Source organism: Carettochelys insculpta, chromosome 2 (genome assembly GCF_033958435.1).
Source record: "Carettochelys insculpta isolate YL-2023 chromosome 2, ASM3395843v1, whole genome shotgun sequence".
NCBI lineage: Eukaryota > Metazoa > Chordata > Testudines > Carettochelyidae > Carettochelys > Carettochelys insculpta.
In genome coordinates this window covers 193,289,011-193,305,422 of record NC_134138.1, presented here as the reverse complement: position 1 = coordinate 193,305,422, position 16,412 = coordinate 193,289,011, and the positions used below count along the sequence as shown (strand labels likewise).

General features: G+C 42.4%; 1 protein-coding gene across 2 annotated transcripts in view; it reads right to left on the bottom strand.

The window, feature by feature from the left end:
- GLB1 (galactosidase beta 1) overlaps positions 1-16,412 on the bottom strand; it is a 152,213-nt gene that overhangs the window by 89,477 nt on the left and 46,324 nt on the right. For both annotated transcript variants that reach the window (XM_074988215.1, XM_074988214.1), the window contains exons 11-14: positions 15,779-15,853; positions 11,162-11,251; positions 6,383-6,496; positions 4,815-4,946 (exon numbers count right to left, since the gene is read on the bottom strand). In XM_074988215.1, the coding sequence (XP_074844316.1) occupies positions 4,815-4,946; positions 6,383-6,496; positions 11,162-11,251; positions 15,779-15,853 (411 nt within the window). The remainder of the gene's footprint in view (positions 1-4,814; positions 4,947-6,382; positions 6,497-11,161; positions 11,252-15,778; positions 15,854-16,412) is intronic.

Genomic DNA, 16,412 nt, shown 5'->3' with positions numbered 1-16,412 from the left:
CTGAAAAGTCCCAGTCTCTCTAGCCTCTCCTCATATGGGACCTGTTCCAAACCCTTAATCATTTTAGTTGCCCTTTTCTGAACCTTTTCTAACGCCAATATATCTTTTTCGAGGTGAGGAGACCACATCTGCACGCAGTACTCAACATGTGGGCGTCCCATAGTTTTATATAGGGGAAGTATGATAGCCTTATTTTCTAGCCCTTTTTTAATAATTCCTAACATCCTATTTGCTCTACTGACTGCCGCTGCACCCTGCGTGGATGTTTTCAGAGAACTATCCACTATAATTCCAAGATCCCTTTCCTGATCTGTTGTAGCTAAATTTGCCCCCATCATATTATATGTATAATTAGGGTTATTTTTTCCAATGTGCATTACCTTACACTTACCTACATTAAATTTCATTTGCCATTTTGCTGCCCAATCATCACTCAGTTTGCTGAGATCTTTTTGAAGTTCTTCACAGTCTGCTTTGGTTTTGACTATCCTGAACAGTTTGGTATCATCTGCAAACTTTGCCACCTCACTGCTTACCCCTTTCTCCAGATCATTGACGAATAAGTTGAACAAGATTGGTCCCAGGACTGACCCTTGGGGAACGCCACTAGTTACCCCCTTCCATTGTGAAAATTTACCATTTATTCCTACCCTTTGTTTCCTGTCTTTTAACCAGTTCCCAATCCATGAAAGGATCTTTCCTCCTATCCCATGACCACCTAATTTACATAAGAGCCTTTGGTGAGGGACCGTGTCAAAGGCTTTCTGGAAATCTAAATATACTATGTCTACTGGATCCCCCCTGTCCACATGCTTGTTAACCCCTTCAAAGAACTCTAATAGATTAGTAAGACACGACTTCCCTTTACAGAAACCATGTTGACTTTTGCTCAACAAATCATGTTCCTCTACATGTCTGACAATTTTATTCTTTACTATTGTTTCTACTAATTTGCCCGGTACTGATGTTAGACTTACTGGTCTATAATTGCTAGGGTCTCCTTTAGAGCCCTTTTTAATTAATAATTAAATTATAAATTATAAATAATTAAATTATAATTGCTAGGGTCTCCTTTAGAGCCCTTTTTTAGAGCCATTGAGGAGAAACTAAATGAATTCTGTGCATCAGTATTCATTGCAGATGAGAAGGACAACCAAACCAACTCCTACAGCCAAATCCTTCTTTATGGGCTTGTCTACACTAGCTCCCTACTTCGAAGGGAGGATGGTAAGCAGGGTGTTGGGAGTTGATTAATGAAGTGCTGCAGAGTGCACAAGAAGTTTTCAACTTGGAAGTGCCGCCTTGCGTCTAGCCGTGGCTCACCCGCCAGTACTTCTCAGTGCCTGGGGTACTTCGAAGTACTGGTGGGTGAGCCATGACTAGACGCGAGCCGGTACTTTGAAGTTTAAAACTTCAAAGTTGCCGCAGGGGGGGAATTTGCTTAATGAAGTGCTGCTTATGCACCGTAGTACGTTATTAATCAACTCCCAACACCCTACTTACCAGCCTCCCTTCGAAATAGGGAGCTAGTTTAGACAAGCCCTACAGGTGACAAAAACTGAGGAACTGTCACAAATTGAGGTGCCAATAGAGGAAGTTTAGGAACAAAATGGTAAATTAAACCAGTAGGAAGTCACCATGAGAAGACGGTATTCATCCAGAAGCTCAGAAGGAACTCATATATGAAACTGCAGAACTGTTAACTGTGGTATATAACCTATTTCTTATGTTCGCCATCTGCCAGTCATATGGTACAGAGGTTGAAGTAATGCTGATTTTTGAAAAAGGCTCCAGAGGTGATCCTGGCAATCACAGGACAGTAAGTTCAGCTGCAGTGTCAGGCAAATTGGTTAAAACTACAGTAAAGAACAGAATTATCAGACTCACAGATGACCATAGTATGCTGGGGAAGAGTCAACACAGCTTTTGTAAAAGGAAATCATGCCTCACCAATCTGTTGGAATTCTCTGAGGCAGTCAGCAATCTTGTGAATAAGCCATGACCCTCTTGATACGGGACTTTCAGAAAGTCTTTCAAAAGGTCCATCAGCAAAAGTGCTTAAGCAAAGTAAGTAATCATGGGATAAAAGGGAAAGTCCTCCCATAGGTCAAGTTACTGGCTAAAAATAAGGAAACAAGGGGTAGGAATAAGCAGTCAATTTTCACAGTAAAGAGGAATGAATAGTGGGATCCCCCAAGTACCTTTACCATGGCCAGTGCTGTTCTACATATTCATAACAATCTGGAAAAGGAGTAAACAGCGGGATGGCAAAACTAGCAGATGATACAAAATGACTCAAGATAGTTAAAACAGACTGTGAAGAGTTATAAAGGGCTCACAAAACCCAGGTGACTGGGCAACATGATGACAGGTGAAATTCAATGTGGACAAAAACAAAGTAATGCGCATTGGAAAACACAATCCCAACTGCACATACAACATTATAGGGTCTACGTTAGCTGTTATTACTTAAGAAAGGAGATCTGTTTTTTATTGTGGACAGTTATCTGAAAACTCCTGCTCAATGTGCAGCAGCAGCCAAAAAAACTAACAAAACATTAAGAACCATTAGGAAAGTGATAGACAGTAAGACAAGAAATATCATAATGCCACTTATAAATCCATGTGACGCCTACACCTTGACTACTGCATGCAGTTCTGATCATCCCATCTTGAAAAACTGGAAAACGTACAGAGAAGGGCAATGGAAACGATGAGGTACGGAATGGGTTTCTTACAAGGAGAGAGTAAAAAGACTGGTAATGTTCAGCTTATAAAAGAAATAGTTGGGGATATTCTAGAGGTCTATAAAATTATGACTCGTAGACAGAATGAAAAAGGAAGTGTTATTTACTTCATCCTATCACACAAGAAGCAGGGGGTCACCCTGTGAAATCCACAGGCAGCAGGTTTAAAACTAACATAAGGTTACTTCTTCACAATATACAGTCAGCCCATGCAACTTGTTGCCCAGGGATGTTGTGAAGGTCCAAATTATAACTGGGTTCTGAAAAGAAGTATGTAAATTCATGGAAGATAGGTCTGTCAAAGGCTGTTACCCAAAACAGTCATAGCCACACCCTATACTCTGGGTGTCCCTAGACCTCTGACTGTCAGATGTTGAGACTGGATCAATAAATAAATTGCCCTGTTCTGTTCATCCCCTTTAAATCATCTGCTACCTGCCACTGTGGGAACACTGAATACCAGACTAGATGGATGAATGATCTTACCTAGTACAGCCATTCTGATGTTTTTATCTGAAAGTCAAGCTCACCTTAAACAACTGCTCTGCATTACCACCATTACCACATCGTTCTTTCATTGCCTATCTAGGTTAGTAGAATTTGCATACTGCCATCCTGGAAGACAACATCAAACTCTTCAACAGGGTTCTATAAAAACATCCACAGCACAGGATAACTGAAGACAACAAGCAACATCTACGTGGTACATTGACAAGCCTCAGATGTGCTTCGGACTGACACATTTAGAGAGCTGTCTAACAAAGAGAGTCAAGACAGGCATTTTTATTTTAATTTATTTTCATGTATTTTAAAAAAAAAAACTACTTCCTACTTCTGCACACATCTTTGTTGAGTCACCATGTAATCTCATTGCTGTGGCACCTTTTCTTCCTCTATCCTTTCTCTGGTGGTTTGCTTTTGCCTTCAGATCTACATTGGGCTATAAGCCTTTGCCAGAATCTTAACAGCACTGTGAGGTGTCTGGCATTTGAAGGTATGTTTATGCTTACTGAGGGTTCAACGTGCCGCAATTGATCTGCCAGAGATCAATTTTGCTGTGTCAGTGAAGACACGGCAAAATCAATCTCTCTGGGCTCGACCATCAACCCTGGTATTCCACGCTGCTATGTGGAGTAAGAGATGTCAGCGCAAGCCCAAAGATCCCTGATCTACACCAGGGAACAAAGTCGATCCTCATGCGTCAGTTCTAGCTATGCTAATGGCATGGTTGGAATTGCATATCTGGATCCCTATTTGATCCCTAATGTAGACCAGACCAGAGACTATAAAATGGTAAGTCTGTTGAGTACAGTACAAACATAAAAAAAGAAGGTCCTGTCAGTATTTCTCTCCTCATCTGTAACCAGTCTAAAGGTCAATACCAAGTTTGATGCTCAAACGATGGTACCCCTCCCCCCAATCCTCTGTCCCATCTCTGGTTCATATTAATGCAATGTTGGGACATTACTACTGACAAATTATAGTTCAGAAATGTGTTTTGGCTAAGCACCCAGAAGTTCTAAGGTTTATAACCTACCCTTAATCTCATCGATTCAAGCCTGGACTGGAAATCTGGCAAGATGAAGTATTTGCATGAGATATCATTCCTCCAGGGACACTGAAAAAATGCTCCAAGAGTGCAGAACTTGCCACGGAACGAGGACACATATGGACTTCAAAAACTACAATCTTGTATATAAAACCTGAATTTGCAAACTCCAGTGAGCTTGAGTTCTACATGACATTTTAGTTGATTTTAATTAATCTGAATTAGTTCATGCATCCTTAGATAATACACTAGAAGACAATACCTCTTGAGACCTCGGTGGGTGATATCAAGCCACTAAAAGTTAAAGGTTATCTCTCTGCCTTTTAATGCCACTTTGATCTCAGTAAGAGCAGGATGCACACAAAAAGTATTAGTTGTATTTTGAGTTAGAGTTACATTAGTATATTCCCAAACCCTTTGCTCTTACTACTGCATTAGAATTTTCTTCTGTCAATAGAAGAAAAAGTGGATATCTGGTGTGTGTTGACAATTCCATTGCATAATCATTAGTGATTTACCTTAAAATCATTGTTGTATCTCCCGTAGTTTACTCGACCCATGTTTTCTACTAACACATCCAGATTTGTTCCGGCCTTCCCAGTTATATTTATCACGTATGATTTGCCTCTTTCAAGGACTCCCTGAGCAACCTGAAAGCAAAACACCAAAAGGAGAAAACAACAATGCTCAGCAGACAAAACTCAGGCTATGACACAGGATTACTGCTCGTAGAGAGGAATATATTCCCCTGCTGCCCTCTTCAACTCAGCCCTCACAGCCATGGTTTAAATTGGTCAGTGTGATACTCAGCTAAGTAGGGCGTCAGTTATTTTAATGATTCAACACTATGAGCTTCCTCAAAAGTGGGGCGCACTTTGTTCAGCTAAACCTCTTGGTTTTGAATTTTCAAAGCACTGCAAGATATTTCTTTCCTAAAAAACCCAACGAGTTGTCAAGGTCTGTTCAGATGACTAAAGTGGTTTGCATGCTTTACAGGTGAAAATATGACTCATTCTAAGACTGAGCTCTGATGCTTCTTTTTTTTTTTTTTTTTTGTAAAAACACTTCAGGATTCTGAACAGAAAACCAAACAACAGTCTGGTTTTGCCAAGAGGGGACTCCACTGCTCACTACAGATCATCAATGTATTTTATAGAAAACAGAGTTCCTTAAATATAAATGCAATATGCTGGAATAAAGAATGAATGCTGGGCTTTGACAGTCTACAAAACGACTTCTCTCCTCATTGAGCAGGAACAAAGCTGCGCTGTACACAGTTCAAAGAGGAAAGCGGGGGAGAAATCTACATCCTGTGAAATTTTTTTAAAATTTGTGGTTAAACCAATGTCACCAGAAAATAGGTAGACTCAAGTTTCCTGCAATAATCAATTGAAACATTCTGCAGGAGCTGGTCAATCAATCATCCTCTGGTTTGTATCAGACGAGTAGTAAGCAAGCCCCGCTTATATGCTTTTTTCTACTCATATGAAAACTAGACCAATTTTCAGTTGTCTGACTACTAAGGGTAAGACTTTCAAGCTGATCCTAGAAATGATGTGAACAGATCAGAATGTTTTAAAGGCTTTACAGAAGTGCAGAATGCATCACCGGTATGATCCCTTTCTTTCTTTCACCTAAAATTAAATAATCTAAATTGTATTTGTGTACATGGGGGGAAAACAAAAATATATAATATAGTTACAGGTTGAACTTCTCTTGTCTGGCACCCTCGGGACCTTACCAGTGCCAGACAAAAGAGCTTGCCAGACAATGGGAGGTCAATATTTTCTGGTGCATTACCAACACTTCCACTTCTTACTGGACTCTCAGAAGACATTTATGGGTTAATTACAGCACAGAACACTGAGAGCCAGGACTGGTGGCTATAAACAAACTTTATGGGACCACGGAAAACTTGGCCACACCCATGAAAAGCGGCCATCTCACTAACTAAAATCATGCTGGATTATGGAGTCTTCCAGACAAGGCAGTTGTGGATTAGAAAGGTTCAACCTGTATTAATCACAGCCACCCCAATAGGCAACTGACAGACATGGATATCAGTAGCTGTAAAGTCAATATTTACCCCGTCGACAGAGACATAGGCACGGTCATGGACTCCGTTTAAAGGTGAACGGAGTGGTGTTGGCTCACTGTAATTTTTTGGCAGGGTAGTCCTGTACAGCACAAACCCAAAATACTAGAAGGAAAAGAAAAAGAGAACCAAATTATTCTGAGGCAACACTTGAGGTCCCATAATGGAAACCAGTAACCAGAATTTCTGCCTACACATTAGCAGAGTAATTTCAACTTTCACACTCTGGAATGATAATCACAAATGATTTCAGATATCCTGGTTAAGATCTTGTCAAGTGACTTCAACCTTTAATATTCAAGGTACATGTCACAAAGTTTCCTATGCATATTTACATAACCTTAAAGATAATGGTCTTGGTTAAGCTTTCTCCTCCTCTGCACTGCAATAAGGGTAAATGATCATGAAATGATTCCACTGATAAGATCATCTAAAAATGATAACTGGAAAAAACTATGCAAATAAAGCTTAGGTAACAAGTTAAAAAACTTCACACTACAACCAAAAACAGGAGCAGGTACTGCCTGTACCAGAAAACAAGCTGCTATGCCACTGCAAAAATTAAGGATACTTTCATAAGAAATATTGCCATCAGGGGACAATAAAGTCAGAGCAGCTGGATTCGTTCCTGTAACAAATGAAAAAACCACACTGAAATAATTCTTCATTAACTTAACCGTGGTCTTACATCAATTGGATTTTTACTTGGTTCCCAGCCTCTGGGACAAGAAAAGGTGGGTACACGGCAGTTCCAGCCAGTCATATGTCTCTCTCTCTCTCTCTCTCATACACACACACACATGCATGCACACACACACACACGTGCATTCAACCGGCTGCACAGATAATAGGAAAAAACAAAAGAGAGAGAGGCTGTGACCTCTCTGGGCCATCCTTTTCCCTGATGTATCTCTCATGGTTCCTATAAACCAAGGCAGGTGACAGATCATAACAGCTGCAAAACCCAGCAGTGTGTGAAGATGACATGCAACGCACGGACAGCAGCTTGCTTGAAACATGACCCCATGAGCAGGGGAATTGAGTGGCCTTTTAAACTACTCGCCTGTTTCTTTTCATAATGTTTTTGAGCACCAAACTAGAGTGCCTGCTCTCTGAGCTCTCTCAGAAACTCACGAATAGCATGACAGCTCCTCAGCCTCTTTCCCGCTGCTGGATCCCTCTGGTGAATGCTGCCAGAGAAGCAAATCCATCCAGTTTCCCTGCCAGTAGTTTGGTTTTGCCAGAACAGATCTGGGTTTTTTAACCCAGTCCAACATAAGAAAGGCCACACTGGGTCAGACCAAAGGTCCATCTAGCACAGTATCCTGTCTTCTGACCAATGCCCCAGAGGAAGTGAACAGAACGGGTAATCATTGAGTGATCTCTCTTCTGTCATCCATTCCAGGCCTCTGTCAAACAGAGGCCAGGGACACCCTCCCTACCCAGCTTTTATTTACTGAACTCTGTTAAACTCGTAGTCTTCAAAGTATCCTCTGGTATGGAGTTCCGCAGTCCTACCATACACTGTGTGAAGAAAAACTTCATCTCGTTAATTTTAAACCTTCTACCCGTTAATTTCATGTGATGACTCCTAGTTCTTATGTTTTGGGAGCAAATAAATAACTTTTCCTTATTCACTGTTTCCATACCTGTCACGCTTTCCGAGAGCGCTATCATATCCCACCTTAGTCTCCTCTTTTCTAAGCTGAAAATTCCTAGTCTTTTTTATCTTTCTTCTCATGGCACCCTAATCACGCCTGTTGCTCTTTTCTGAAACTTTTCCAACCTCAGTGTATCTTTTTGAGATGAGGCGACCACATCTGTAAGCAACATTCAAGATGCGGGCACACCATGGCTTTATACAGAATCAAGGAGATATGCTCTGTCTTATTCACTATCCCTTTTTTAATGATTCCTACCATTCTGTCTGCTTTTTTTGACTGCTGCTACGCTGAGTGGATGTTTTCCACAATGACGCCAAGATCCACAATCCACAGTGACTCCAAGATCTCTCAAGTGGTTATGGCTAAATTAGTCCCTATCATTTCGTATGTATAGTTGGGATCATCTTCTCCAATGCGCATTACTTTACATTTATCAACATTCAATTTCATTCAGCATTTTGTTTCCTAACCACTTAGTTTTGTGAGATCTTTTTGGTGAGGAGCTTCACAGTCTGCTTTGTTCTTAACTATCTTGAGCAGTTTAGTATCATCTGCATATTTTGCCACCTCACCTCTTTCTCCATATCATTTATAAATAGGTTGAATAGGATTGGTCCCAGTATGGACCCTTGGGGGACACCACTAGTCACCACTCTCCATTCTGAAAGCTCACCATTTATTCCTATCCTTTGTTTCCTATCTTTGTTTCCTATCTTTTAACAAGTTGTCAGTCCAGGAGAGGACCTTCCTCTTACCTGCTGACAACTTACTTTACTAAAGTACCTTTGGTGATGGACTTTGTCAAAGGTTTTCTGGAAATCTAAGTACACTATATCCACTGGATCCCCTTGTCCACATGCTTAACTGACTCCCCTCAATGAACACTAGCAGATTAGTGTGCCATGATTTCCCTTTACAGAAACCATGTTGACTTTTCTCTAACAAATTATATTTATCTAAGAGTCTGACAGTTTTATTCTTTACTATAGTTTCAACTAATTTGCTTGTTACTGACATTACACTTCCCAGTCTCTAACTGCTAGGGTCACCTCTAGAATTCTTCTTAAATATTGGCATCACATTAGTTATCTTTCAGTTATTAGGTACAAAAGCTGGTTTAAAGGATAAGTTACAAACCACAGTTAAATAGTTCACATCTCAGCTCTTTCAGAACTCTTGGGTGAATGCCATCTGGTCCTGGTGACTTGTTACTACTAAGTTGATCAATTTGTTCCAAAATCTCCTCTAACACCACCTCAATCTGGGACAATTCCTCAGATATGTCACCTAAAAAGAATGGCTCAAGTTTGGGGATCTTCCTAACATTTCTGACAAGTTTCCATGCAGCTTGCAGGAATTTTACTTTTTACATAGTATCTTTTAATTTCTGTTTAACTAACCTCCTCATTTTTGTGTAATTCCCCTTTCTGAAGTTAAATGCCACACTGGTGGGCTGCTGAGGTGTTTTCCCCACTTCAAGGATGATAAATTTTATTATATCATGGTCAGTATTTCCAAGCAGTCCAGTTATACTTACCTCTTGGACCAGACTGTGAGGTCCACTCAAGACTAAATCAAGAACTGCCTTTCCCCTTGTGGGTTCTAGAAACAGCTGCTCCAAGAAGCAGTCATCTAAGATATCAAGAAATTTTACCTCTGAATGCCATCACAAAGTTACGTGTACCCAGTCAACACAGGGATAGTTCAGCTCAGCTAAGTAGTGTGCTAAGCAGGCCACCCAATGTTCAGACCTGGTTTTTGAACCCAACCTATCCAGTGTCCTGCGATGATGTACAAGGAGCTACTTAGCCATCTCACCCGCTACAAATGCTTCCTAGTGGGTGCTTCCTTCAAAGGCAGGCAACTGGCTCCAAATCTGCATTTTATTCAGCAGCAGGGAGCAATTTGGAAGTCGGGAACATGCAGTAAAAAGGTGGGGCTGCTGAGCAGCCAGGAGAGGAGCACAGAAGAAATCAGGGGGAAGGAGCAAAAGATGTGGGGAGAGGAGGAGGAAGCCACGGCAAGAAAAGGAAGATGGGAGCTACATGCCTTTTTTTTTTTTTTTTTCTGACAAGGGACAGTTTTCTAAATCAGCTGGTGGTGGAAAGGCTCCTGGGTGGGTGGAATGTGTGTACTCAGGTGAGTTCTGCATGATTACTCTCAAAAATGTTGCCACACACATTCTGAGGAGGAAAGGAAGTAAAAATAAACAGGATGTTCACCAAACATCAGCCTTGTATACCTCCTCCCGCCCCCGCCCTGTTTATCCAGAGAATTGTCGCTGGCAGATATTTTCACACATTACCAGCTACATACCAGAGAGGGTAAAAAACTACACCAAAAAAAAAAAAAGAATAGGGAATGCCTGGAAAACAGAGAGGGACGAGTTGGAAGGTATCTTTGAAAGGTTGAACCCTAACGCTTCAGAGAGAGACAACCAAGGGGTAGAGAGCAAGGGAGGAAGATAGAGGGGGACAAATTGAAAAATAGAAAGCAGGGATAACAAAAATACATAAAAACGGAAAGGAAGAGAGAAAAACCATCTGAATAAACCCCAGCTGAGATTCAGCGCTAATGCCATAAATATGTAGAAACCTGCGTGGATACAAAATTTGTATCTGCATCCAGAAAAAAGATCTGTGGATACTTGTGGATATAAAGCAGATATCCACAAATCTGCAAGGCTCTAGATATAAAATTTGCATCCACATCCAAATAAATGAGCCACAGATATCCACATTCACATGCGCAGATGCAGATTCCCACAGATCTAAAGCAGATATCTGCAGATTTCCAGTCTTCTAAAATAAAATTTGCATCCGCAAACATAAGCTGAAGGTACCTGCATTCATATTCACAGAGGTGGATACCCCTGGCTCTGAAAATATAGTGGCTATAGCAACAGATAGTGTCACAAATAGTGAGGGAACTGCAACACAAGGAACCTGGGAACCACTATCGAGCAACATGCAACACTGCAAGATTTAAAAGATCAAGCTCAGACCTGGCTTAAGACCTTTCATGTCAGTGCAATTACATCAAGGCTGAATTTCATTTAACAAGCTTTGCAAAATCATTGCTGAGTAATCACATGAGGAAGCCTTACCTGTTTCAGCTGAACAAAGGTTAAGGGGTAAGTGCTTCTGATTGGCTCAGAGGGGGACAGGTCACTAAGAAGCTCTGCTACTGTGCCCAGCTGCAATGCAGGGAAAGTAGATTTACATTGGTCATAAAATTCAGTGTTAAATTAGTAGCTAAGTAAGACAAGACAATATGGTCCAAATTCTGCTCTCAGTTACCCTGGTATAAACCTGACATAACTATTGATTCCCAAAAACGTACTCCAAATTTATTATCTGACACCCTTCAGAGCAGAATCTGTCTCTCAAGTAAAATCTAGGAGGACTTTCAAAATAACTGAAACCACATTTATTTTTGAAACAGTAAGGTCCAAATTCAGCAAGCTCCTTCGGCACAAGCTGGAATTTAAGCATGTGATCAGTCCACTGACTTTATTAAGACAGTGCACAAGCTTACAGTTAAACACGAGTGTAAGAACCTTTCTGAATCGGTCCAAGAGGTACAACTACACTGTAGGTTAACACATCTATGATGTTTTCTGATCTCTTTTTGAGAAGACAAAAGCATTTCATGCTTCTCTCTCAAAGTTTTCTCTACTGGCTGAAAAGATTCAAGTTTTGTTGTTTTTTTAAACAAGAGTAGAAGAATTTTAGTCTATTTTACACAACTATCTCCACCTGCTCAGTGTACACTGTACATTGGTAATGCCAAATGCTGGCTTTGGGGAATATTTGGGTTCAAGTAATGTTGCAGAAAATCCACAACAAACAGTAGCACTTACAGTGTTGGTAGAAGTTGATATATCTGTACCTAGTATATCTATATCTATAGATATTAAACATTCACAGTAAAAGGAAAACAATGCAATGCTGGCTCTTTCAAAATAACAAGGGAAAGCTTTTGCATGTTCAAAATGAGACGTGTTGAGTATTAACAGTAAGGATCTACACTATATATGCAATCATTTCTACAAGTGCCAAAGGATAACATGAATCATCTATTCACATACAATCACTGATTTTGTACATGAAACTACAGTGACAACTAAAAGAGTGTAGGCTGGATATCAGTGGGTTATTCACGCAAGAATCTTTTAAAATTTACCAGCTTCTCCCCATGGTAAATGCATGCTTCCCAAAATTATCAACTGTAAATAAAGGAAGGGTATTTCTCTTCCCTCCAGCAAGCATGGAGTGGATTCTTTTGGATGGGGAGAGAAGTGAGAGGAATGAGGCTGATTGCAGCAAGACTGGGGCAAAGTAGTGGGTTTTGTGTTTTGCTCTGACCACACTGAGGTTCATGGTTCATGCCAACCTCTCTGTGCGAGAGAATTAGTCACCTAGAAAACTAGGTCTCTTCTGCACACAAGTTTCATTCTTGAGGCTGACAGTTCATTGTTCCAGTGGCAAGTAGCTGTTGTGGGAGATCACAATCAAGCAGAGAGATGATCTCTCAGCCAATCTGGCCTAATATATATGGAGTAACAGGCCAATTAAAAATCCTGCAGCCTGATTCTCAGAGATGCCTCACATCTGCAACTCCCATCTACGTCCCCAGAAGCTGTGGGTGTACACATAGCTATGTGTAATCTGATTCAGTATTAGATAGGCATTAGCTCAGAGAATCCTTACAAGTCAGTCTCTTGTCTTCTGAGACCACCCTAAAGTGAGCTTAGATACCATGGGGGCAATGTGACTTTACCTTCACTGGACTGTCATTTCTGTGAAACATTTCATTTCTGCAGGCCACATGAGCTGGGTGACTTAAGACAGGTTGTGGTATATTGTCTGTTATCAGTGCCAAATGCGCCATAGCAAAATGAACCAGGCTTCTCAATCGTGTGCCCAAAACTAAAGTATTTACAGCACTTTCCAATTTTACAAATTACTACAGCCAGTTAACCAACTCCTTCAAAAAACACCAAAAAACATCCTTTATGGCATATTGAGTGTTTATTTGCAAAGCACAGCACACCCTCCCCTCCCGGTCTTGTCAGTCCACCACCAGTCTTTAAGTCATTCAACTTCACTTTTCAGCAGGCTGTGAAATAAGCCTCAAGGGCCCACCGAAATGCTGAGTCACACGAAGACTGGATAACTACAGCTACACACGTATCACTTGCTCTAGGTGAGAATTAACACACAGCACACGACATTATAACCATTGTATTTTATTTACAAGTCATGTACAATGACATAAACAACGAGAAGTCCTGCGGCACCTTATAGACTAACAGATATTTTGGAGCATAAGCCTTCATCGGCAAAGACCTGCTTCATCAGCCCACAAAAGCTCACGCTCCAAAATATCTGTTAGTCTATAAGGTGCCACAGGACCTCTTGTTGTTGTTGAGACAGACTAACACGGCTACCTCTCTGATACTTGTACAATGACACGTTTCCTTTTAGTGGGACAGCGTAAAGGCAATATTGGTAATCGTCAGAGGAAATTTTGAGACCAGAGTCAAAATGTGCATCAAACCAGGTATTTTTATCAAACTAGTGTTAGTCCTATGGCTTAGCACTTTCACAGTGTTTTTCAGCTACAGATCTCAAAAAGGTTAACAAAATTATCAGCCTCTCCTTTTACAGAAAGGGAAACTGAGATTGGGGTTAACAGATTTTCTTAAATTCACACAGCCAGAAAATGGGAGAGCCAGGAGGAGAGGTCAGAAGTCCTGTCGTCTACTCCCATGCTCTAGATCAGTGATTCTCAAGCTTTTTGGCCTATGACCCACCCCACCCAACACTAACTTTTCTGCAGACGGCCAGCAATGACGACAAAAGGCCTTTGTTTGTCTCTAAATAATTTAACTGTTAAATTATTTGTATTAGGCTACTGGAGATATAACACAAGGCAACATGTATAACTGATAAGAAAGGAAATATTAATAGTAAAAAATTAAACAGATTTAGTGCTTTAACTTCTTATGTTAGTTTATCGAACTTTGTTTTAAACAAAATATTAATTTATGCGCCCCTCCCCACAAAAAGAAAGGTTTCAACATTGTCGTTATTTATAGCAGAGGTAGGAACCTTTTGTGGGTCTGGGGACACTGATCTATGGAAAAATCAGTCAGGGGCCACAAGTGAGAGGCAACAAAGAAAACCAAGTCCTTACTGATGTGGCCCCAACTGAGACACCTCACTCCCCTGGTGCTCCAGCTCTACAGCAGGGGGAAGGAAAGGGGAACAGGGAGGAACAAGCTTCAGGGCTTCCCACAGGCCAGATTAACTCTTTTGGGGTCCTGGGGTTAGCAGCCTTTGTGAGCCCCTCTCTGGGCTCTGAGGTGAAGCCAAAACTGAGGGGTTCAGTGTGTGGAAGGTGGATGCCAGAGAGTGTGATAGGGTGACGATGAGGGTCTGGGTGGGAGGTAGGGTACTGGAGTGCCCTAAGGGGGGTGTCTGGAGAGGTGGGAGGGTGCAGGAGAGAGCTGGGGGTGAGGTGTCTGGGCCTGAGAGAGGGTGCAGGAGAGGACAGAGGTGGGAGGTCTGGAAAGCAGGGAGGGCCCAGCTGGGGATGGGCGGGTACAGAAGCAGGCTGGGGATGTGGGAGAGCTGAGCAAGAGGGAGGTGCAGGAGACAATCATGGGGACAGGGGGTCGGTCCGAGTGAGGAGGGGGGCAGAGGTGGGGAGTTCTGAGGGGGGAGGTGAAAAGAGGGGGATGGTGGGGCAGGGACTGGCCATGAAGGGAAACGGGGCTGACACTGTTGCTCCCGACCGCTCCCAGGTACCACCCTCCATGGGTCCCACTGGCTGAAATATGGTCAAGGGGAGACCCTCCGGCGAGTGGTTTCCATGGGTGCAGTCCACCAGCCGGGGAAAGGGGAACTGGCAGAGACAGAGCCACGCTGCTTCTCCCCCAGGCCGGATCCAGCCCATGGGGCTCGAGGCTTCCCCCACCCTCACCCACAGCAGGAAACTTATGCTGGGCAAGCACCTGGTGGTGGGAGAGGGCACTGTGCGGCTGGAGTGCTCGCCCGGGCACCCAGCTGGGGGGTGGGAAGTCCCAAGACTCACGGTCCATCTGCAAGGCAGCTGTGGACGACAGTCTGTGACCCAATGCTCTCTATCCTCCTTCCCAAGAGAGTCTGTGTAAGGAGCCTTTTCCCCCCTAGTTTCTACAGTAAACCCTCTATTTAATGGGCTAATGGGGGGTAGGGATGTCCGCTAACGCTGAAAGTCTGTTACAGCAGAATCTGCAGGACTGGAGGCACCTCGCAAGGCGCACTAGGGGGCGTTCTGTCTGCGACCTGGGAGGAACACAGAGGGCTTGGGACAGAGAGCTCAGCAGTGGGGTCTTTGTGCTGTTCATAGAGCAGAGGCTCTGGGCTCACCTTCCACAAGCCACTCACCACCCACCCGAGGCTGGCACTCCCACAGAAACCAAATTTCCCTCCTCCGGCCCCAGCAACTCCTCCAGCCCCAGCAGTGGCTCTGGTGAGTTACCAGCATTTATTTGGGGGTAGTGGAGGCAGCGGCAGACCACGTCCATTATTTCTGAAGTCTGTTGAATCGAGGGTTTACCGTATTCTCTCCTCTACAGTGACCAGAGAAGGTCATTCCACCCTTATAAAAACATTCTTTACCAAGAAATATGTATGCACACAGAGACACCTACAGGGTAACAAAAAACATTTACCTTCTCCATTGCCACTTGCCCATATGCATATTTGGGTGTTGTTGGCGGGACAGGGCCCTCAGGTAAGGGCTTATACTGGAAAAATAAGAGAGACCAAATGAAACTTGAACAGGAACCACATTTTAACCAAATCCTCATCTAACATTCTGTAACATAAATAAAGAATAACGAGACCAAAATAAAGACAGATTTGACCAAACGTACAATTTTTCAGAGATCTGCAAGGAATCTATTTATAGTAGTTCTGAAAAGAGAAGTATTAAAATCTACCCGATTTGATTACACACCACACGTGTTTAACAGTAACTCAGAAACAGGAGCCTTTATAAGAACCTAAATAAATGGGCAAATAGTTGCCTGAGCCTGCTCTCTTCAACTCTCATAAAACCATTCTCAGTTTTTGAAACCACCCGTTCTTCCAAGCAGGTTTTGGTACATTATGATACCTCGCTGGGGCCTGCCAGTATCAACAAGCCTCTGCCTCATCCACTACACCTCCCGTTCTGCCCACTGAGGGCCCAAATGTGTTCTCCGAGCCACCAGACAAGTTCTTAGTTACTCCAGACAAGCGCAGTGGCAACTGCAAACAGACACAGTTAAAAAAACCAGAGCTCTGCAGAACTCATTTTACTCA